This window comes from Salvelinus alpinus, chromosome 1 (assembly GCF_045679555.1).
Source record: "Salvelinus alpinus chromosome 1, SLU_Salpinus.1, whole genome shotgun sequence".
NCBI lineage: Eukaryota > Metazoa > Chordata > Actinopteri > Salmoniformes > Salmonidae > Salvelinus > Salvelinus alpinus.
Window position 1 is genome coordinate 81774969 of NC_092086.1, and position 22698 is coordinate 81797666.

The window sequence follows — 22698 nt, forward strand, 5'->3', positions numbered from 1 at the left end:
ACTGTTATAGACCTATATCCATCCTACCCTGCCTTTCTAAAATCTTCAAAACCCAAGTTAATAAACAGATCACCAACCATTTCGAATCCAACCATACCTTCTCCACTATGCAATCTGGTTTCCAAGCTGGTCATGGGTGTACCTCAACCTAGGTCTTAAATGATATCATAACCGCCATCGATAAAAGACAATACTGTGCAGCCGTCTTCATCAACCTGGCCAAGGCTTTCGACTCTGTCAATCACCACATTCTTATCAGCAGACTCAATAGCCTTGGCTTCTCAAATGACTGCCTCACCTGGTTCACCAACTACTTCTCAGATATACACTTCCTTTGGCCGCCTTTCCTTCCAGTTCTCTGTGGTCAATGACTGGAACAAATTGCAAAATTCTCTGAAGCTGGAGTCTTATTGCTCCCTTTCTAACTTTAAGCATCAGCTGTCAGAGCAGCTTACCGATCACTGTTCCTTTTACACAAAGATTAACAAAATACAGATCATAGTGTAGCAGGCAGTGAACTATTTTATGATCAGTTCAGCAAGGAATCAAGTATTGGTTTATTGTCATAATGATGTTGATCCTTCAATGGAATGCCAGAAGTTTGATGGCTAATGGGCAAGAGTTCAAACAGATAAAAAAAAAAAAAGAGTTCAATCAGTTTCTTGATGTGTATGTCTCCAATAGACATGGTTTAACCCTACTCTAGCTTTTGTAATAGAAGGGTATGTTGCAGTCTGTAGAGATAGAGGGGGGACTAGAGAGGCTAGAGTTGATGGCCCTTGGGAATTTAGTAGGTCAAGATAGGAGATGGGTAATGTGGTGTGGGGATTTTAATGCTCATAGTACGCTCTGGGGAGGGTTATGGACTGATGTAAATGGACATGTGTTGGAAGAACTACTTGATGAGAAAGGGCTTGTGAGTCTTAATGATGGCCGGAGAACCAGGATTGACCCAATAACTGGAAATGAATCTGCTCTGGATCTTACTCTGATCTCAAGTTCAATGGCAGGCAGATGTAGTTGGGAGGTATTGGAGGAATCTACAGAGGGTAGTGATCACTATCCTATCATGTGTACTGTTGGAATGAGGGTGGAAGTTTCAGTAGGAAATGGATTGTGGAGATGGATATTTGGGAAAGCAGAGTGGGGTCAGTTTCGAGAGTTGAGTGAACAGGAGCTGTCTCAGGTCGATCTCAATTCAGATATAGGAACAGTGAATGATGGAGTAGAGGAGCATTAGTAGGGGCCACAAGGCAGGGGAGAAAGAGTCAACGCAGTTCCCTGGTGGACTGAGGAGTGTAGAGAAGCTGTGAAGTGTAGGAACAGCGCTTTCAGAATGTTGAAAAGGTCCCATAATTACCAGCACCTGATTCAGTATAAACAAGCACACGCAGTATTAAGGAGGATCATTAGAACAGCTAAGAGGGAGTATTGGCACCGGTTCTGTGGAAACATAGGCAGGATCACTCCTGTGGGAGAAGTATGGGGGATTATTAAGAGGATGAGTGGGGTCAGACGAGATTGGGATTTCTCCGTGCTGAAAAGTGGGGAAATTGTTGCAGTGAGAGATACTGAGAAGGCAGACATGTTAGCCCAGGCATTTGTGAAGGTGCACAGCTCAAATAACCTGACCGAAGAGGGGCAACGTGGGAGAGAGAGGGTCAGAGGAGAACAGCCGGGGGTCGTGGATCAGAGAAAGATGGTCGGGGATACATTGAATGGCCCTTTTACGTTGGCTGAGATGAAGAGAGCATTAGCTAAAGCTGGGGTAGCATATCCTCGGGAAGGATGAGATGTGTTACATCATGATGGCTCATCTCAGTGACACTGCAATGGGGAAAGTATTGGGCCTTTACAATAAGGTGTGGCAGGAACTGCCTGGAAGTTGGAAGCAGGCTATAGTTGTGCCAATACGGAAACCAGGGAAAGACCCTACTAGTCCTTCAAGCTTTAGTCTGATAGCGTTGACATCTCATGTATGTAAATTTATGGAAAGGATGATAACGGAAAGGCTGACTTACTTTCTGGAGAGTAGAGGACTAATTAAAATGAAGGACTCATTGCACTATCAACGCTGCAGGAGTTGTAATACTTCACCCTGTTCCGGGGTGAACAGGGCGAAGTACAGGTTGTTCTGAAATCTCAAATAATCTGACTTGTATTGAAACTGTGTGATTTTAAATGCAGAAAAGATTTGACATTTTTACATCTTAACGTTCGTAGTTTACTACCTAAAATGGATCATGTCAAGATCTGGGCCACAAATAATCTTCTTTGTGTCTCTGTTAAAGGCTACCTCCAGTCATAAACAATTTGACTTTTTGGGAGAGATGCTGTTAAAGTTAAGACAACAGCTAACCATGACATATTGGGTCAACCTACAAGGACATAAGGTTACACATCCTACGAAAAAGGTGCTCCTAGAGTGCTGGGAACATGACATCTGAATACAAGTTTCGGGTGGATAGGCATTGGCATGGTGAGGGAGATGGGGTTGTTTGGGATGGAGTTTAGTCCCTCTGTGGTTCTTCCTGCTATCCCACCTTGGTTGCTCCCTCAGCCAGTGATAGATCTAGGGTTGCTTGAGAGGGTAAGAACTGTTGAGGAAGGAGTAGATTCAGTTGTAAGTGAACATTTAAGAACACAATACAATGCTTTCTTGACTATGGCTGCGGTCCAAACACTTAAGACACACCCTATAACCCTCAGCCCTCAAATTAAGTGGACACTTCTGATGACGTATCATGACGTCTGACGAGTATACACTTGCAGAGGAAGGAATGATTTTTTAAATTGACCACCCTTGGCCGGAAATTCGTCACTCGTTCATCCCGCGATGATTGTGTTTTCAGCCACTGGTAACTTGTGGGTGCTTTATATGCGTTACAGTTAATTATGAGTGCATGTCTACTTATTAAATACACTGCTCCAAAAAATAAAGGGAACACTAAAATAACACATCCTAGATCTGAATGAATGAAATATTCTTATTAAATACTTTTTTCTTTTCATAGTTGAATGTGCTGACAACAAAATCACACAAAAATGATCAATGGAAATCAAATTTATCAACCCATTATAAGGGATTTGCGTCAATTCAAATCTGGTATCAGGACAAAATGTGATTCAGAGTCACCGAATATAGTTTAAGTATTTTTATTAAACTCAAGCGATAAATGGTAAATGCAATTTTCGTATATACGGGTTCACTGCACCACCCCGCAGGGTAGAACAGGGAACTGGCAGGATGTAAGTAAACAGCTGTTCTTATACTGTGACAGACTAGTTCCAACCCGTCTGTTGGCCTATCACAGTAGAGGCTGAGCGTGGTTTAAACTCTGCTCAGCCTATCGCCGGCGCTCAGGCTAGTCCTAGCCTCTTTGCGCTCTTTGGTGTCCCGGCGCTGTTGCTGTGTAGATTACGCTACCTCACCCCAGAGACTGAGGTCAGACAGCTCTGCAACATTGTCTGCGCTATTTGCACCTGTATACAAAAGCACACTGTTCTCGCTCAAGGCTAACCACAGCTTCCCAGCACACTTATCTGGGGCTAACTGTTACTTCCAGCACACACACACAGACACCCAGGCGCCCAGGCCAACAGTTGCTAATATTCAATCACATGTGATATAGCATTGGGTTATAGTGCAATAAACACAAATCCTAACACCATGGAGGTCTGGATTTGGAGTCACACTCAAAATGAAAGTGGAAAACCACACTACAGGCTGATCCAACTTTGATGTAATGTCCTTAAAACAAGTCAAAATGAGGCTCAGTAGTGTGTGTGGCCTCCACGTGCCTGTATGACCTCCCTACAACGCCTGGGCATGCTCCTGATGAGGTGGCGGATGGTCTCCTGAGGGATCTCCCCCCAGACCTGGACTAAAGCATCCGCCAACTCCTGGACAGTCTGTGGTGCAACGTGGCGTTGGTGGATGGAGCGAGACATGAAGGCCCAGATGTGCTCAATTGGATTCAGGTCTGGGGAATGGGCGGGCCAGTCCATAGCATCAATGCCTTCCTCTTGCAGGAACTGCTGACACACTCCAGCCACATGAGGTCTAGCATTGTCTTGCATTAGGAGGAACCCAGGACCAACCGCACCAGCATATGGTCTCACAGGGGGTCTGAGGATCTCATCTCGGTACCTAATGGCAGTCAGGCTACCTCTGGCGAGCACATGGAGGGCTGTGCGGCCCCGCAAAGAAATGCCACCCCACACCATGACTGACCCACCGCCAAACCGGTCATGCTGGAGGATGTTGCAGGCAGCAGAACGTTCTCCACGGCGTCTCCAGACTCTGTCACGTCTGTCACGTGCTCAGTGTGAACCTGCTTTCACCTGTGAAGAGCACAGGGCGCCAGTGGCGAATTTGCCAATCTTGGTGTTCTCTGGCAAATGACAAACGTCCTGCACGGTGTTGGGCTGTAAGCACAACTCCCACCTGTGGACGTCGGGCCCTCATACCACCCTCATGGAGTCTGTTTCTGACCGTTTGAGCAGACACATGCACATTTGTGGCCTGCAGGAGGTCATTTTGCAGGGCTCTGGCAGTGCTCCTCCTGCTCCTCCTTGCACAAAGGCGGAGGTAGCGGTCCTGCTGCTGGGTTGTTGCCCTCCTACGGCCTCCTCCACGTCTCCTGATGTACTGGCCTGTCTCCTGGTAGCGCCTCCATGCTTTGGACACTACGCTGACAGACACAGCAAACCTTCTTGCCACAGCTCGCATTGATGTGCCATCCTGGATGAGCTGCACTACCTGAGCCACTTGTGTGGGTTGTAGACTCCGTCTCATGCTACCACTAGAGTGAAAGCACCGCCAGCATTCAAAAGTGACCAAAACATCAGCCAGGAAGCATAGGAACTGAGAAGTGGTCTGTGGTCACCACCTGCAGAACCACTCCTTTATTGGGGGTGTCTTGCTAATTGCCTATAATTTCCACCTGTTGTCTATTCCATTTGCACAACAGCATGTGAAATTTATTAAGGTGGCAGTGACAAAAAGAGCAATGGATCATTTATGTTTACACAATGGAGGTGATGGCCATACTCTTGGCTGCAGAGTGGGTGGGGGTGGTGAGCCAGACAAGGCAGTCACCTGCTCTGACTCCTGTGCAGCACTGATGAGCTGCAATTAATGTCTCGGAGCAGACAGAATGTATTTATTGTTTGAGGTTTTACAGTGCTTTTATAGGGTGAGACAGATGTGGGTATTTGTGATGTTCCTCTGTGCACCAGCTCATGTGGGAGTAGAGGGGAATGAGGAGGTGGATGTTATCGTCAAGCAGGCTCTTAAACATCCTAATGTTGAGATGGAATTGTCAATCAGTAAAGTAGAAGCCTTACCGGTTGATTAAAAAGGGGTTAAAAACAAATTAGAAGAGTTGTGGATGAGGAGGGAAAGGGAAGACGCCTTTATAAGATTCAGGAAAAGGTGGGGGCAGGGAGGTCATCAGGCCGAGAGAGAAGGGATGAAAGGGTAATCACAAGGCTGAGACTGAGACACACAAGGCTCAATCGTACATTGACATTGGTGGGGAAACATCCAACTGGGAGGTGTGATCATTGTCAGCAGGAAATGGAGACAGAACGTGTTCCACTATTTCAGTGCCAGAAATATGAAAGGGAGCGATTGTTATTAGATTTGAGGAGTAATGGGGTTGAAGAGCCAAGATTAAGTGTACTGCTGCTGAAATCTTCAAAGGGATGTAAGATTTAATTATGTATTTCGTTTCCGTGGGGAGACGAGAATATTGTGTAGGATTTTTTAGAACTTCCCTGTCTCTGGTCCACCCTCCAATACAGTTGGTGGCGGTAATGCACCTTAGTTGGTTGCCACCCGCCATAAAACATCCACAGAGGAAGTTTTCGTACTCTGCCCTGGATCACGTGACCAGAATGCTCCGGACTAAAATAACAGTGAGGGCGAAGGAAAGATTGTAGTCAAGTCTCTCACAGCAAGTATTTTAATCACCCTCTCATTCATCGAAGTTAGCTTAGGTTTGTGGATGAATTAATAGGTCAAAGGACGTCTTGGCAAAAAGGTAAAACTATATCAAGAATCGTGTAGCAGCCTACTGAGCTTGTCAATAACTTAGCCAACGCGATGCTAGCAAGTCACATCGTCAATATTATATGAGTAACGTTAGCCGTACTAGCAACACCTCGGAGCAGTTGGACGCTGGAATGACTGAAATAAATATTTTATTATGACATGGCTAGCTAGGTTGCACCTGTTATTTTCCCTGGTGGTTTGTTTGCTAGTTAGTTGATATTCCACGCACTGTTGATTCTAGCCAGAGAGCAAGGTTGAAGCTGTCTAGAAAGCAATAAAAGTTGGCTAGCGTGAGCGCGAAATTAATTTGGTGGGTGCTTAGCTGTAGATATTAACCCACTGGTTCTCAGTTATAAGCACCGCTTACTGGTGGAACCATGTGAACTACAATCCCGACGCTCTGCTTTAACGTTTAGAAACGTCAATCATCGCGTTTGATATGGTTTTCAAAACATAAGTTCCATATCTTTCATATCGGCGAGAAAACATCTTTCAAATAAAATATATATACTTACTGTAGCAGATTTGCACAGATCCATACATCTGTGTGCCTCCAGCCAACGAACTACACTTCCTTCCCAGGTACGTTTACACACAGGTGTTCGAGCAAGCTAATTGGCACAGGTGGTCGTCTGTCTTCGTAAACAAGTGCAGTAACATGGAAATATGTCTGTGTGGGAACAATACCCGTCATACAGGCTTCAGGAATATCATGCACAAAATGAAATTGTTCAGCTACAAATAATTTGGCCAAGTTGTAAATGATTTACCTACCTACTAGACATCATGGTCGTATCAGGTTGAACTTTCCTGACAAGGATGTAGCCATATGACTAAAAAGAGAAGACGTTTTACAATAAGTTGTCTAAATCTCTAGTATATGTGTCAAACACAAGTTAAATTCTTAGCCAAAATTGACAAGGATGTAAACCTGGCACTTTTTTGTTGTTGCTGCAGCTGGCATTAAGGCACAACCCATACTTTCAATCACTCACTGCTCAAGATTTTGTGTAGCTGGCAATAGCCATGCTTTTTTGGGCTTAACTATAGACGGGTGATGCAAACCAGTCATAAAACAATGGAATCCCAGCAAAGTGAGCAGTCTAGTTTTGGATACGTCTCAAGAATTCAGCCATAGTGTCTCAAATGTGTTGGACCACACTGTAAAATTGGCACACCGACAAACATTAACTCTAAATGTATTTTATTTTATTTCCTTTTATTAATGTTGCCATCCTTCCTTGTCTGCTAGTTGCCATGAGCAGTGAGCTGAACGTGCCCATGGGCTCCCCGGCCCCGGGGGGCTCAGAGCAGATGCCGGAGGGTGGAGGGATGGACTACAGGGACTGGGTGCGCCGCAGCTACCTGGAGCTGGTCACCTCCAATCACCACTCTGTACAGGCCCTGTCTTGGAGGAAGCTCTACCTGAGCCGGGCCAAGCTGAAAGCCTCCAGCCGCACCTCTGCCCTGCTCTCAGGCTTTGCTATGGTGAGTTACCCCACTATTTTGCAGGGATAATGATCCCTTCAAAGTTGTTTTCAAGATTAATTTCCCTGGCAGCCTGTACGTTGTATCACTAGAGACTGAGACATTTTTCAGATAAACCTCTTGAGGGAAAAAAGCACACTCACTCACTCCCAGGCTGCTATTAATAGCATGTGAACCAATCTGAAAAGTAGGCAGTTTTGACATTTATGCTAGTAGCTATCCCGCTCACTGTGGTGGTGGACTGTGATAATGATAATGATGATGGTGATGTTGTTGTGCCATGCTAGGTGGCCATGGTGGAGGTCCAGCTGGAGATGCAGTACAACTACCCGCGCATGCTCCTCATCGCCTTTAGTGTGTGCACCACGGTGCTGGTGGCTGTACACTTATTTGCGTTGCTCATCAGCACCTGCATCCTGCCGCACGTGGAGGCGGTCAGCAACATCCACAACCTCAACTCGGTCAGTGAGTCACCTCACGAGCGCATGCACCACTACATTGAGCTGGCCTGGGGCTTCTCCACCGCCCTGGGCATCCTGCTCTTCCTGGCCGAGGTGGTGCTGCTCTGCTGGATCAAGTTCCTGCCCGTGGACTCTGGTGCTGCCAACCAGGTGGCTGTGGCGGCCGCCGAACTGGCACTATCTAAGGTGAACTGTAGTGGCCCCGCCGTGCCGTCCGCCGCTCCGCCAGGGCACAGCGGCTGGCAGGCGGCCTTGGCTTCCACCATTATCATGGTGCCGGTGGGGGTGATCTTTGTGGTATTCACCATCCACTTCTACCGCTCTCTGGTGAGCCACAAGACAGAGCGCCACCACCAGGAGATCGAGGAACTGCACAAGATTAAGGTGCAGCTGGATGGGTGCGAGAGAGGCCTACAGGCAGTGTGAGCTCTTTAGCTCCTCTTTCTGCTCTTCTGTCCACTCTCAATGGCATTGAGAAGCACCAAAATTCCACTGAATAAGTGGGAGGATTAAGGATTTCTCCCACGCTACTAATTTATTGAGGTCAAAGGTTAGCGTATGTTTGTTTTGGAAAATAGTGTCTTGTCTCTGAGAGAAGTAGGATCTGATGTATTGAGGTAAATTAAAATAGGACTTCTATTCTAATATCTTGAGGGTTATTTTGTTAGTTGTTCATTTGTGCCATCTCTCCACAATTCATAAAGGAAGTGGAGAAAATCAAAATAAGATGTCAAACTTTACTGCGTGCTTGTTCTCACAAGGCAGTGTTATTGTGGTCATGCCAGGCTATGATTTACACCGATCATGGCAGTAAGCAGACACAGAAGCGGGTGGAAACAACAGTTAATTTACTTTTTGAAGTTGTTCATGTTGCGCCAAACAGTGTAATGTTTCTCAGTAGGTGACAGGAATAGGAGCACACACAAATGCTGTGTGTAGACATGCTTTGGGGGGTATGTTCATTTGATATGCATTATAATCCATATTTTATATAGAACTCCCTCCCAAGCCTATAAACTGTCCTTTAGTTCATAGGCTACTCTGTGGTGTCAAAGATAGTGAATAGCTACGGTGCTTCGACGTTAAGACTTGTAATCTCCTCATATTAGTGAAGGACTGCTTATTTATTTTAAGTTACTGTTAATTATTGTTAAAATAAGAGATACTACCTGCTCACACAGCAAATTAATATTGAAGTTACAATGTATATGCTCACCAAAGTATAGTTTAGTGAACTTGCATTGGCTTATATAACAAAACAGTATAAACGTTGACAAATAATAGAATGACTACATGAAATTCATATCCACTGTTATGCATTATATTTCTTTATGACATTGGCACAAAACATGTTTTATGTGCCAAAAATGGCAAGGAAATTGCTCCTGTTCTATTCAAAACAACACTGACATGTTAATACTTGTCTGAACATGTTTACAATAGTATTATTGCAGCAGAGAGGGTGCTTACTGTATGATAAAGTAACCAGTGTCAAATGTCATTAGCACCATTACTATTTATGTAAGTGTGTCGGCTATGATTAAAATGAAGAGGGTTACTGAATATATCACTGATGCAATGAACCAGGCACGATGATCATAACTCAATGCTTATTGAATACTTTAATTCTTAACGCTTTATTGGTGGGTTTGAGTGGTGAGCTATGAATGAGGAATGTAAATACAGTCAATGGTGCCAGTTCTCTTGAATAAATATTTTTTTCTCGGCTTAAAAAAAAAGAAGTTAACATTCCAAACAAAGATTTTTCTGACCAAGAATCTCCTTTCAATGTGATGGAAAAAGACAAAAGTGCACTTGTAGTTTAGTTTGAAAGTTAGTGTTAATCCTAGAATGTCACATTGTTTTCTTCAGGTCATACTTAATTGTTGTAAATGTCCCCTCTGAAAAAAGTTTATTTGACCAAACAAAAGGATTGTATGTTGATGGGAAAACAATGCTGTCAATTTGTTAAAACCTGACTTATTTTGGATATAACAACACATGGGGTATTGTGGTACATTTACTGCTTTCTGTGCATAATGTAGTCTATTAAAGGTTCTGTGGAATAGCATGTCTTTTCAAATCTTGTTAATGAATGTTAAATAAAGACTCATCTTATTTTGTTATTTCCATGCCCTACTCTGCGTACTCCTGTCTATATTTTATGAGCTGATTATATCTTGTGAAGACCTAGGTCGTGTTTCCCTGCTAAGACATTGCATGCATCAACCAATGGTTCCGTGACACGTCATCGACAGTGCCATTGGGCGCCAGATTGCAATAACATTTGGTTAGCTTATACGTAAAATACCTATCCGGCATTGTAAGAGCTGACGCACGTCAGCAACGTCTGAGCAGAGGAACACAACCATAGTATACCAGAGATATACAGATGATCCCATTCCCAGATCCTTCAAGTTAAGGCAGGCCGTGCCCCATCTAATTTGGCAATCTGCCCTTACATAAAATAATGTTTCTGATTAGCTGCGAACATTCCACCTTGTTTATTCCAGAATTACTGATAATGCTCCAGACGGCTTGGATGTATTAATGAGAATCAGACTATTTTATTGTCTGGCTTCTCTCTGTAATGTGCATCAATTGAAAAGCATATCCTTCCACGTCTCAAGAGGGCCAGATGGTACACACCTGCGATATATAGAAACAGCCAAATTGCTATTCTGATGATGCGCTACACAAAATATGCTACCATAGTGATTGTGGTTGTCCAATCCTGGCCCTGGTTTGTTCAATTACACAACATTTACAGCTGTGTAATCATTACACTAATTTGACATGTAATTATTGTCCCAAGTGATAGCCAATAGAACACCCCAAGCAGACACTATCCAATCAAGTTAGTTTACTTAAAAGGATGGCTCACGCATTACAGGAGGGAAAAGGCACCAAACCACTACATCGTCTAGTTTATTACAATGCCTCTGATTAAGTCTTAGATACGTCGAAGAGGATGAGACTAAACGGGTATGTAATTTTTTATTTTATTTTTTTGATCACGCTACCAGTAGTTCTTACTTTAATGGCCAAATGGTTAGACGATAATCTTGTAAAACTTGTCTAGAAACTGGTTTGGTTTCTTTTGGAGTGCTGTCTAAGTTCCTGGTTTTTAACCTAATGAGTACAAACAAAATGGCATATAGTATGGTGTTCTGACACTTGCAGCTATGATGATATGAAACATTTCCTGACTTGGTATTGACACTCAAGGGTGTTGTTGACCAATGTGTGATTGATTTTAATCTTCTCTCTGAGCTGTTATATCAAAATGAACTGTTTGACTTCCTGCAAATACCCAAATGTTTGTAATAGCTAGTTTAATCACATCCTGTTGAGATACTGACTTGTTTTCTATTTATTCAAATCACCGGGGGCTATTCAGGACTTGGAACCAGTTCACCAGTAACTTGGCAACTGACGGTATGTAGCCCATAAACTGGATCCTTAGGTTCTTTTCACACTGGTAGCCTTTTTCATTTCTCACTTATTGGTCTTTCTGAAAAATAACTTATTGGTCAAAAGGCCAGTAAGTCAGGAAAAATATCATGATTGGGCTACCTGTGTAAACGCAGCCTAATTTTCCCTGATGTCACTGGCCAATGGCCATGTATGCTTAATTTCAAACTGAAAATATTCCCATTAGGTTTTGGTGGCAAGCTATGAGGTGAAGCATTTCCTGACTGTATTGTCACTGACCAAGGTGGGATTGGTTGTAAACCTTCTCTCTGAGCTATTCAGTCTAAATGCCCTCTGAATGCATCCTCTCCACTAATGTGGGGTGAGACTGGTGGTCCATCTAATAATTTAATTTCTACTGTGTGGCTTTGATGGGTTGAACCCCCAACAATGCAAAGTACTTTGAGACCTTTTGAAAAACAGTTTGTGCTCTGCAAGGGTTCTTTGGTTGATGCAAATCTTTTTTGTCATTGGTGGCTCCTATTTGCGTAGATATGATTAACTTGCAGGAAATGGTCAACTTAACTGGTTGGACATTTGGAATGAATGGTTATCTAGCGTTGAACTGCTTTAATATGTGGTTCTTTTTCAGAAGTGGTTGAAGAGGTGCTTGATCATCTGTCAAGGTGCATCATTCTTAAGGAGATGTCCTTTGACTCTAAACAGTGGGCCGGACTCCAGCAAGATGAGTGAACTTTTTAGTTGATGTCATTTTAATTATGGGGCTGGATGGGAGGCCCCCTTATCATATTAGCTGAACTCTCCAGCCAGACCGCAATGGATCACATTCACATACATCTGCATGGAGGTTGTGACCTGTTTCTAAATATAATACATTGCAGAGACTTCAATGAAAAGTACTTGTTTGTCCACTTAGATTAGAATTTGTACTAATATATCATGAATTAGTATTTTATTCATCAACTGTTTCATGTAAGCAGGACAAGCTTGATGGGGTTAACTGTCCCAGTCTTAACATTTTCTTCCTGGGCTAACAGTGGAGTTCTTTATTAATATGATTCCATCTAGATGTAGCTCTAAAGGAGTTAAATACCAACTCTTAACAGCCTTGTTCTTTTGACAATTTTCAGATGCCTTTGTTGTTTACTGAAGGAATCCACTGGGGCCTTGCAGGCTTCAAATAGCTTTTGGCCTTTGGAGAAGATCATGTTAAAGAAGCTCTGACGAAGGCCTTGAAGCAGATTCTTAATAAAAAGCAGTGATACTAACGACAGCAGTCAGCGGTTTTCTTTTTCATGTTGTTCAATTGGTAACATGCAACAAGGATGGCTCAAATCGGTAAGTGCCTTTTGAATTTTGGGAAAGATCATGTTCAAATTCATTGGATGGATCACATCTCAATCTAAATTTAAGGGAGTATATTGCATTGGAAGCCTACTTTGAAGAATACCTCTTGTCATGTAATAAACTGGACTTGTTTAAAACAGACATTACTGCATTGAAGAGGAACTGCCCCCTAAAAATCCAACTAATCCTTTTGAAAATGGCCTGTGGCATCAAACATTTTATTCTAGTGTCAAAATTGACTTAACCAAAGTAATACCACTTATCATAAACTTGACACCTCTGTCACAAGAGGTAAAGTTAGGGTTTGGATTACATTTGTCAAATCATGCCCCCTTTGACAGACTCGCTGTGCAAATTGCCCATGTCACTTAGCTATGAGAAACTAGCCACAATAAGGATTACCGATGGTGACCTATACAGTTGGTTGTAAAAATAAAAGTACCTCATTGAAAGTGCAAATGGGAATGTGCCATATTTGAACTAGATGATGCAAAACAAGTTTGGACTGTTACACATTCAAGAACATGCTAATTTGACAAAGTAAAAATCTCATCTCAATGGATATATTAGACTTCAGAATTGCATTGGGGGCATACTTTTCACTGTACAGCCTTACTAATGGATTGTGGATGAATGAAATGGGCTATCAGTCTACTCGGTGACACCCACAGCTATAGAATTTAAACTAGTCAGTGGAGGCTCCTCAGGAAGGGGTTGACCATCCTCAGTGAAAAATCATAAGTTACCCTTAACTTCCCAAATAAGTTTTCTATCCCATTATATGCATATCCTAGCTTCTTGGCCTGAGTAGCAGGCAGTTTACTTTGGGCACCTCAGTCATCCAAACTTCCGAATACTGCCCCCATTCACAAAAAGTTGAACTATACTATAATCACGTGTCACCAAATAATTGTTAAACACTTGCAAAGGTCTACAGTAGGCTCAACATCACTCTGTAGGGTAGTACCATGGTATAGTCGGAGGACAGCTAGCTTCCATCCTCTGGGTACGTTGACTTAAATACAAACCGTAGAAGGCTGGTTCTCACCCCCTTCCATGGACACATAGTAATTATGACAACTTCCGGAGGACGTCCTCCAACCGATCAGAGCGCTTGCAGCATGAACTGACATGTCCAACCAGTCAAAGGAGCAAATGTTTATTCTCTGATCAAGTCTGAGCGCTCTGGAGCAGGTCTTCAAGGATCGCTCTGTTAATCTTTCCCTTGATCCTGAGTAGTCTCCCAGTCCCTGCCCCTGAAAAACATCCCACAGCATGATGCTGCCACCACCATGCTTCACCGTAGGGATGATGCCAGGTTTCCTCCAGACATGACGCTTGGTATTCAGGCCAAAGAGTTCAATCTTGGTTTCATCAGACCAGAGAATCTGAGTGGTCAGAGTCCTTTAGGTGAATGACAGCACACTTGGAGTTTGACATGTGGCTTCCGTCTGGCCACTCTACCACAAAGGCCTAATTCTTGGAGTGCTGCAGAAATGGTTGTCCTTCTGGAAGGTTCTCCCAGCTCCAGAGGAGCTCTGTCAGTGACCATCGGGTACTTGGTCATCTCCCTTACCAAGGCCCTTCTCCCCCGATTTTGTTTGGCCAGGCAGTTTGGCCAGGCAGCCTGCTCTAGGAGTCTTGGTGGTTACAAACGTCTTCCATTTAAGAATGATGGAGGCCACTGTTCTTGTGGACTTTCAATGCTGCAGAAATGTGTTGGTACCCTTCCACAGATCTCTGATTTGACACAATCCTGTCTTGGAGCTCCACAGACAATTCCTTCAACCTCATGGCTTGGTTTTTGCTCTGACATGCACTGTCAATTGTGGGACCTTATAGACAGGTGTGCTTTTCCAAATCAAGAATACTTAGGTACTTCTGTTTTATTATTTGCAATGTCTAAATGTGTTTTTGCTTTTTCATTATGGGGTGTTGTGTGTAGATTTCTGGGAAAAAAATATATTTTAGCATAAGGCTGTAATGTAACAAAATGTGTAAAAAGGGAAGGAGTCTGAATTTTTTACGAATGCACAAATACTCTGCATGCCAGTCTCTCTTGGCTAAAAGTTGAGTGACTGAATCACTATTTAATTTTTGTAAGTTCTAAATTGTTTTGCATAGTGAACTTACACACACTAACCACACCAGGGGTCTTTTCACAGTCCCACAAATTCAAGAAAGTGTACAGTATTATATAGAGCCAGTATTGCAATGAACTCTATCATATTCCTCCAATGAACAGCAAACCTGGTTTCAAAACAGATCATACTACACCCACAGCACCTCTCCCTTCTTTGACCTAGATAGTGCATGTATTGATATGTAGGCTGTGTGTATTTAAATGTATGTAGATCTGTGCTTGAGCAGTTGTCTATTAATGTTCTGTATATGTTTTGTGTGGACCCCGGGAAGAGTAGCTGCTGCTTTTGCAACAGCTAATGGGGAGCCTAATAAAATGCCTCTTGCCTGCTCACCAACTGTCATTGATGGGCAGAACAAAATTGGGTAGGTTTAGTCTGACCTGTTCAGAAAGTATTCACACCTCTTGACTTTTTCTACAGCCAGAATTTAAAATTGATTAAAAAAATAATTCACTGGCCTATACACTACCCCATGCCAAAGTGGAGTTATGTTTTAGAAATGTAAAATAAATAGACAATACATTTCATCTTTTTTAAGTATTCAACCCCTTTTACAGCAAGCCTAAATAAGTTCAGAAGTAATGTTGAATGGACTCGGTGTGCAATAAGTGGTTAACATGATCATTGAGGGTAGTCAATTTGATGTCATTTTTAAATGATGACCTCATCTCTGTACTCCACACATGCAATTATCTGAATGGTTTCTCAGTCAAGGCAGTACATTTCAAACACAAAGACCAGGGAGTTATTCCAATGCCTCGCTTAAGAGCATGTAGTGGTAGATGGGTAAAAAAAAAGAAGCAGACTTTGAATATCCCTTTGAGCATTGTGAAGTTATTAATTACACTTTGAATGGTGTATCAATAAACCCAGTCACTGTAAAGATACAGGTGTGCTTCCTAACTCGGTTGCCAGAGAGGAAGGAAACCATGCAGGGATTTCACCCTGAGGCCAATGGTGACTTTGAAACAGTTACAGAGTTGAATGGCTGTTATAGGAAAAAACTGAAGATGGATCAACATTGTATACGGAACAAAAATATAAACGCAACATGTAGTGTTGGTTTCATGAGCTGAAATAAAAAATAAATGTTCCATATGGAGAAAAAGCTTATTTCTCACATATTGTGCACAAATGTGTTTACATCCCTGTTAGTGAGCATTTCTCCTTTGCCAAGATAATTCACCCACCTGACAGGTGTGGCATATCAAGAAGCTGATTTAACAGCATCATTACACTGGTGCACCTTGCGCCGGCAACAATAAAATGCCACCCTAAAATGTGCAGTTTTGTCACACAACACAATGCCACAGATGTCTCAAGTTTTGTGTGCAATTGGCATGCTGACTGCAGGAATGTCCACCAGAGCTGTTGCCTGAGAATTTTATGTTAATTTCGCTACCATAAGCCGGTGTACAGAATAGAAAATATTCCAAACATGCATAATGTTTAACAAGGCACTAAAGTAATACTTCAAAATATGTGGCAAAGCAATTAACTTTGTTGTCGAGTTAGTTTTGACTTAAATCTACATGAAAATCTATGGCAAAACCTTAAAATGGTTGTCTAGCAATGATCAACAACCAATTTGATTGAGCTTGAATATCGAAAATAATAAATGGGCAAATGTTGCACAAACCCAGGTGTGGAAAGGTCTTAGAGACTTACCCAGAAAGACTCACAGCTTTAATCGCTGCCAAAGGTTTTGGGTGTGAATAATTAAACTCAGCAAAAAAAGAAATGTCCTCTCACTGTCAACTGCGTTTATTTTCAGCAAACTTAACGTGTAAATATTTGTATGAACATAAGATTCAACAACTGAGACAAACTGAACAAGTTCCACAGACATGTGACTAACAGAAATTGAATAATGTGTCCCTGAACAAAGGGGGGGGTCAAAATCAAAAGTAACAGTCAGTATCTGGTGTGGCCACCAGCTGCATTAAGTACTGCAGTGCATCTCCTCATGGACTGCATCAGATTAGCCAGTTCTTGCTGTGAGATGTTACCACACTCTTCCACCAAGACACTTGCAGGTTCCAGGACAATTCTGGGGGGAATGGCCCTAGCCCTCACATACCGATCCAACAGGTCCCAGACGTGCTCAATAATATTGAGATCGGTGCTCTTCACTGGCCATGGCAGAACACTGACATTCCTGTCTTGCAGGAAATCACGCACAGAACGAGCAGTATGGCTGGTGGCATTGTCATGCTGGAGGGTCATGTCAGGATCAGCCTGCAGGAAGTGTACCACATGAGGGAGGAGGACGTCTTCCCTGTATCACATAGGGTTGAGATTGCCTGCAATGACAACAAGCTCAGTCCGATGATGCTGTGACACAACGCCCCAGACCATGACGGACCCTCCACCTCCAAATCGATCCTGCTCCAGAGTACAGGCCTCGGTGTAACGCTCATTACTTCGACGATAAACGCGAATCCGACCATCACCCCTGGTGAGACAAAACCGCTACTCGTCAGTGAAGAGCACTTTTTGTCAGTCCTGTTTGGTCCAGCGACGGCAACAACGATGTCTGGTGAGGACCTGCCTTACAACAAGCCCTCAGTCCAGCATTTATCAGCCTGTTGCGGACAGTCTGAGCACTGATGGAGGAATTGTGCGTTCCTGGTGTAACTCGGGCAGTTGTTACCATCCTGTACCTGTCCTGCAGTTGTGATGTTCGGATGTACCGATCCTGTGCAGGTGTTGTTACACGTGGTCTGCCATTGCTAGGACAATCAGCTGTCCATCCTGTCTCCCTGTAGCGCTGTCTTAGGTGTCTCACAGTACGGACATTGCAATATATTGCCCTGGCCACATCTTCAGTCCTCATGCCTCCTTGCAGCATGCCTAAGGCACGTTCACGCAGATGAGCAGGGACCCTGGGCATCTTTCTTTTGGTGTTTTTCAGAGTCAGTAGAAAGGCCTCTTTAGTGTCCTAAGTTTTCATAACTGTGACCTTAATTGCCTACTGTCTGTAAGCTGTTAGTGTTTTAACGACAGTTCCTGAGTTTATGACATTTTTTGTTGTTGTAACCTTTATTTAACTAGGCAAGTCAGTTAAGAACAAATTCTTATTTACAATGACTGCCTAGGAACAGTGGGTTAACTGCCTTGTTCAGGGGCAGAACAACAGATTTTTACCTTGTCAGCTCGGGGATTCGATCTAGCAACCTTTCGGTTAACCACTAGGCTACCTGCCGCCCGCATTAACTGATGCATCATCAATGTTTCCCCTTAAATGTGACTTAATTGTTTGATACCTATGGGAAATTAATGTTCTTCTGCATCAAACATTGATCTATGCTGTGGTTTCAAAAACAAATGAGTATATTTCCATGTAACGCATTGCAACTTTGCTTAATGTGAAATTAGTTTCAGTTCCATAACCATTCACAACATGTCTGTACCACTAGGGGAGTACATAGTATAAAAGTGACTGATATTACTTGCGTCACAATGTGAATAATACATTTCAATGTTCCTAAACCCTGATGACTTCACACTTAAGCCTTGTTCACATTGGCAGTTTGAAGTCACTCAAATCCTATCTTTTTTGCATATCCGATTTGAATATTTTCTTGCAGTCTGGACAGCCAATAAGCACTTTGGAATAAGATATTTCAAGCCACATTTCAAACCACCTTCGTAGGTGGTTGAAATCAGACACAAATCTCATCCCTGGTCATTCAAACTTGTCTGAACTGTCAAACCTGATTTATTGCACTCATGTGGTTTTTAGACTTATTTGGCATATATTGATGCTTGCTCTTGACAGTTTTGGCAAGAACATGTGGTAACAAAATATATATTTTTCAAACTTTTATTTAACTAGGCAAATCAGTTAACTTTTTAGGGCTGCAATCCCGTTATCGGGATCGATATGACAACAGCCAGTGGAAGTGCAGGGTGCCAAATTCAAACAACAGAAATCTCATAATTAAAATTCCTCAAACATACAACTATCTTATACCATTTTAAAGGTTAAATTGTTGTTAATTCCACCACAGTGTCTGATTTCAAAAAGGCTTTACAGCGAAAGCACTACAAACGATTATGTTAGGTCACTGCCAAATCACAGAAAAACACAGCCATTTTTCCAGCCAAAGACAGGAATCACAAAAAGCAGAAATAGAGATAAAATTAATCACTAACCTTTGATGATCTTCATCAGATGACACTCATAGGACTTCATGTTACACAATACATGTATGTTTTCTTCGGGTAAAGTTTATATTTATATAAAAAAATCTCAGTATACATTGGCGCATTATGTTCAGTAGTTCCAAAAACATCCAGTGATTTTGCAGAGAGCCACATCAATTTCCAGAAATACTCATAATAAACGTTGATCAAAGATCAAGTGTTATACATGGAATTTTAGATCCACCTCTCCTTAATGCAACCGCTGTGTCAGATTTCAAAAAAGCTTTACGGAAAAAGCAAACCATGCAATAATCTGAGGTCGGCACTCAGGGCCCAATCAAGACAAAAATATATCCGCCATATTGTGCAGTCAACAGAAGTCAGAAATAACATTAGAAATATTCATTTACCTTTGATGATCTTCATCAGAATGCACTCCCAGGAATCCCAGTTCCACAATAAATGTTTGTTTTGTTCGGTAATGTCCATCATTTATGTCCAAATAGCTACTTTTGTTAGCGCGTTTGGTAAACAAATCCAAAGTCACAAAGCGCGTTCACTAAAAGCAGACGAAATGTCAAAAAGTTCCGTAACAGTCAGTAGAAACATGTCAAACTATGTATTGAATCAATCTTTAGGATGTTTATAACATAAATCTTCAATAATGTTCCAACCGGTGAATTCCTTTGTCTTCCGAAGTGCGATGGAACAGAGCTCGCTCTCACATGAACGCGCATGTTCAGGTCATGGTAGACCTTACTCAATCTCCTCTCATTCGGCCCCCCTTCACAGTAGAAGCATCAGACAAGGTTCTAAAGACTGTTGACATCTAGTGGAAGCCTTAGGAAGTGCAAAATGACCCATATCCCACTGTGTATTTGATAGGCATGAGTTGAAAACCTACAAACCTCAGATTTCCCATTTCCTGGTTGGATTTCTTTCTCAGGTTTTTGCCTGCCATATGAGTTCTGTTATACTCACAGACATCATTCAAACAGTTTTAGAAACTTCAGAGTGTTTTCTATCCAATAATAATATGCATATATTAGCAACTGGGACTGAGGAGCAGGCAGTTTACTCTGGGCACCTCTGGGCACCTTTTCATCCAAGCTACTCAATACTGCCCCTGCAGCCATAAGAAGTTTTAAGAAGAAATTGTTATTTACAATGACAGCCTAGGAACAGTGGGTTAACTGCCTTGTTCAGGGGCAGAACAACAGATTTTGACCTTGTCAGCTCAGGGATTCCATCTAGCAACCTTTCAGTTACTAGCCCAACGCTCTAACCACTAGGCTACCTGCTTGTTAATTGTTTACAAACAAATTAGTGAATGTGCTAGAAAGCTAGTTAGTTGACTGCTGTGGCTTTAAAATCATTCTTACACAATGATTTTGAACATTTGAAGCAACTGGGAAACATCCATGGCAGGAATTGTTGTCACCTTAGCTTGCTACAACTTCTGAGTGATAGGAAGCACCAACACCAATCAGCCTTCACCATAGTACACACACCCGTCGTTACTATGACAACTAGCATAGCCATGTCAGCAAATGACTGCTGTCTGAACATACACAAATCTGATTTGGACACATGTAACTTGCTGTTTGGACAGTCAGTTTTCCAGAACAGATTTGAAAAACAAAACTGATTTGATCATTAAGGCCTGCAGTGTGAACATGGCTTCATTGTTCCTCCATGTACTGCAAAACAAACAAGGATAGGCCCTAATTTTACATTTACTATTGGTCGAAATGAGATCAATTACTAAGGTATGGTTTTGAGAAAGGTCAATGAATGTTCCAACCTGAACATGGGTCGGAACTACTTCTGACCTTGTGTAATTAAATGAAGTGTTAATTACTAATGAATAAACCACCCGTGTTAAACTATCATAAGTGCGAGGGATATGTTAGTTCTCTGAGAAGTACCAGCACTCGAGGAACTGAAGGAAGAACACGCCCAGGAGAGACTAGTGGAGATGGACAGAGCTACACCCCCACCACTGTCAATGTCAGCCTCCGCAACCTCTCACCAACACTGGGAAGAAAGAACAACTCATTAGAGGGAAGTATACTTATGGGCTTAAATGATTTAAAAAGTGATTAAGCTCCTTGAACTCAAGAGTCCATTGAGACCGGATGTCCCTAGGACTGTTGCGTGACCATATTACCGCAGTAAAATTTCATGTGACCGTTGAGTCACAGTAATCTCCTCTTACGCAATCTGAACACGCATTGGTAGTACGCAACTCACTAACGATCATCAGGTCGCTAATGGCCTGGTACTCAGGGCTCTATTTCTCCTCGAACCACTCAGCAAATGCAATTGAAAATCACATCAGACACTTATCATCAAAACTGTATAGTGATTTTAAAACACCTCACTGTGACTGATCAATTTGAAGAAAGAAGTTCAACAACAGGTTGAAACAGTGTAAAACATGGTCGTTGTGGGTGTTGTTTCAAAGCCTAACACAACGAAATTGTGTGTTAGGTGATGATTAATTCAAATCACCCTTACGCATATTAGAGCTTATGCATACACATAGGCCTACAGTGCCTTCAGAAACTATTCACCCCTTGACTTTTTCCACATTTTGTTGTTTTATAGCCTGAATTTAAAATGGATTACATTCAGATTTTTTTGTCACTGGCCTACACACAATACCCCATAGTGTCAAAGTGGAATTATGTTCAGGAGTAAAAAAGTGCTTAACAAGTCACATCAAAAGTTGCATGAACGTGTGTTCAATAAGTGTTTAACATGATTTTTTAATGACGACCTCATCTCTGTACCCCACACATACAATTATCTGTAAGGTCCCTCAGTCGAGCAGTGAATTTCAAACACACATTCAACCACAAAGACTAGGGAGGTTTTCCAATGACTCACAAAGAAGGGACCCTATTGATAGATGAGTAATAAAAAAATATAAAGCAGACATTGAATATCCCTTTAAGCATGGTGAAATGATTAATTACACTTTGGATGGTGTATCAATACACCCAGTCACTACAAAGATACAGGCCTCCTTCATAACTCAGTTGCCGGAGAGGAATAAAACCGCCCAGGGATTTCACTATGAGGCCAATGGTGACCTTAAAACAGTTACAGAGTTTATTGGCTGTAATAGGAGAAAACTGAGCATGGATCAACAACATTGTAGTTACTCCACAATACTAACCTAATTGACAGAATGAAAAGAAGTAAGCGTGTAAAAAATAAAAATATTCCAAAACATGCATACACATACAGTACCAGTCAAAAGTTTGGACACAAGTTTTCTACATTGTAGAATAATAGTGAAGACATCAAAACTATGAAATAACACATATGGAATCATAGAGTAACCAAAAAAAGTGTTAAACAAATCTAAATATATTTTATATTTGAGATTCTTCAAAGTAGCCACCCTTTGCCTTGATGACAGCTTTGCACACTCTTGCCATTATCTCAAACAGCTTCACTTGGAATGCTTTAGCAATAGCCTTGAAGGAGTTCCCGCATATGCTGAGAACTTGTTGGCGGCTATTCCTTCACTCTGCAGTCCAACTCATCCCAAACCCCTCAATTTGGTTGAGGTCGGGTGATTGTGGAGGCCAGGTCATCTGATGCA

General features: G+C 42.2%; 1 protein-coding gene, 1 long non-coding RNA gene and 1 other non-coding gene across 6 annotated transcripts; all 3 read left to right on the plus strand.

Annotated features, from left to right (window-relative positions):
• Positions 1–5867: 5867 nt before the first annotated feature.
• Positions 5868–10146, plus strand: LOC139531841 (protein orai-2-like). 4 transcript variants are annotated; one of them, XM_071328748.1, is made up of 4 exons: positions 5912–6047; positions 6579–6640; positions 7311–7546; positions 7834–10146. In XM_071328748.1, exons 3-4 carry the CDS (start codon positions 7316–7318, stop codon positions 8431–8433), a joined length of 831 nt encoding a protein of 276 aa, XP_071184849.1. In that variant the 5' UTR covers positions 5912–6047; positions 6579–6640; positions 7311–7315; the 3' UTR covers positions 8434–10146. The 4 variants fall into 4 exon arrangements, with proteins under 4 accessions (XP_071184860.1, XP_071184839.1, XP_071184829.1 ...); XM_071328759.1 differs by lacking the exon at positions 6579–6640 and having other exon boundaries at positions 5868–5960; XM_071328738.1 differs by lacking the exon at positions 6579–6640 and having other exon boundaries at positions 5876–6047.
• A 692-nt stretch (positions 10147–10838) lies between these two features.
• Positions 10839–12710, plus strand: LOC139531851 (uncharacterized). The gene is made up of 4 exons (XR_011666437.1): positions 10839–10992; positions 11408–11445; positions 12074–12289; positions 12573–12710. It is a non-coding gene; the product is annotated as an uncharacterized lncRNA (long non-coding RNA).
• LOC139540268 (Z30 small nucleolar RNA) lies at positions 11189–11283 on the plus strand. Its single transcript, XR_011668144.1, has one exon. It is a non-coding gene; the product is annotated as a Z30 small nucleolar RNA (small nucleolar RNA).
• Positions 12711–22698: the final 9988 nt, after the last annotated feature.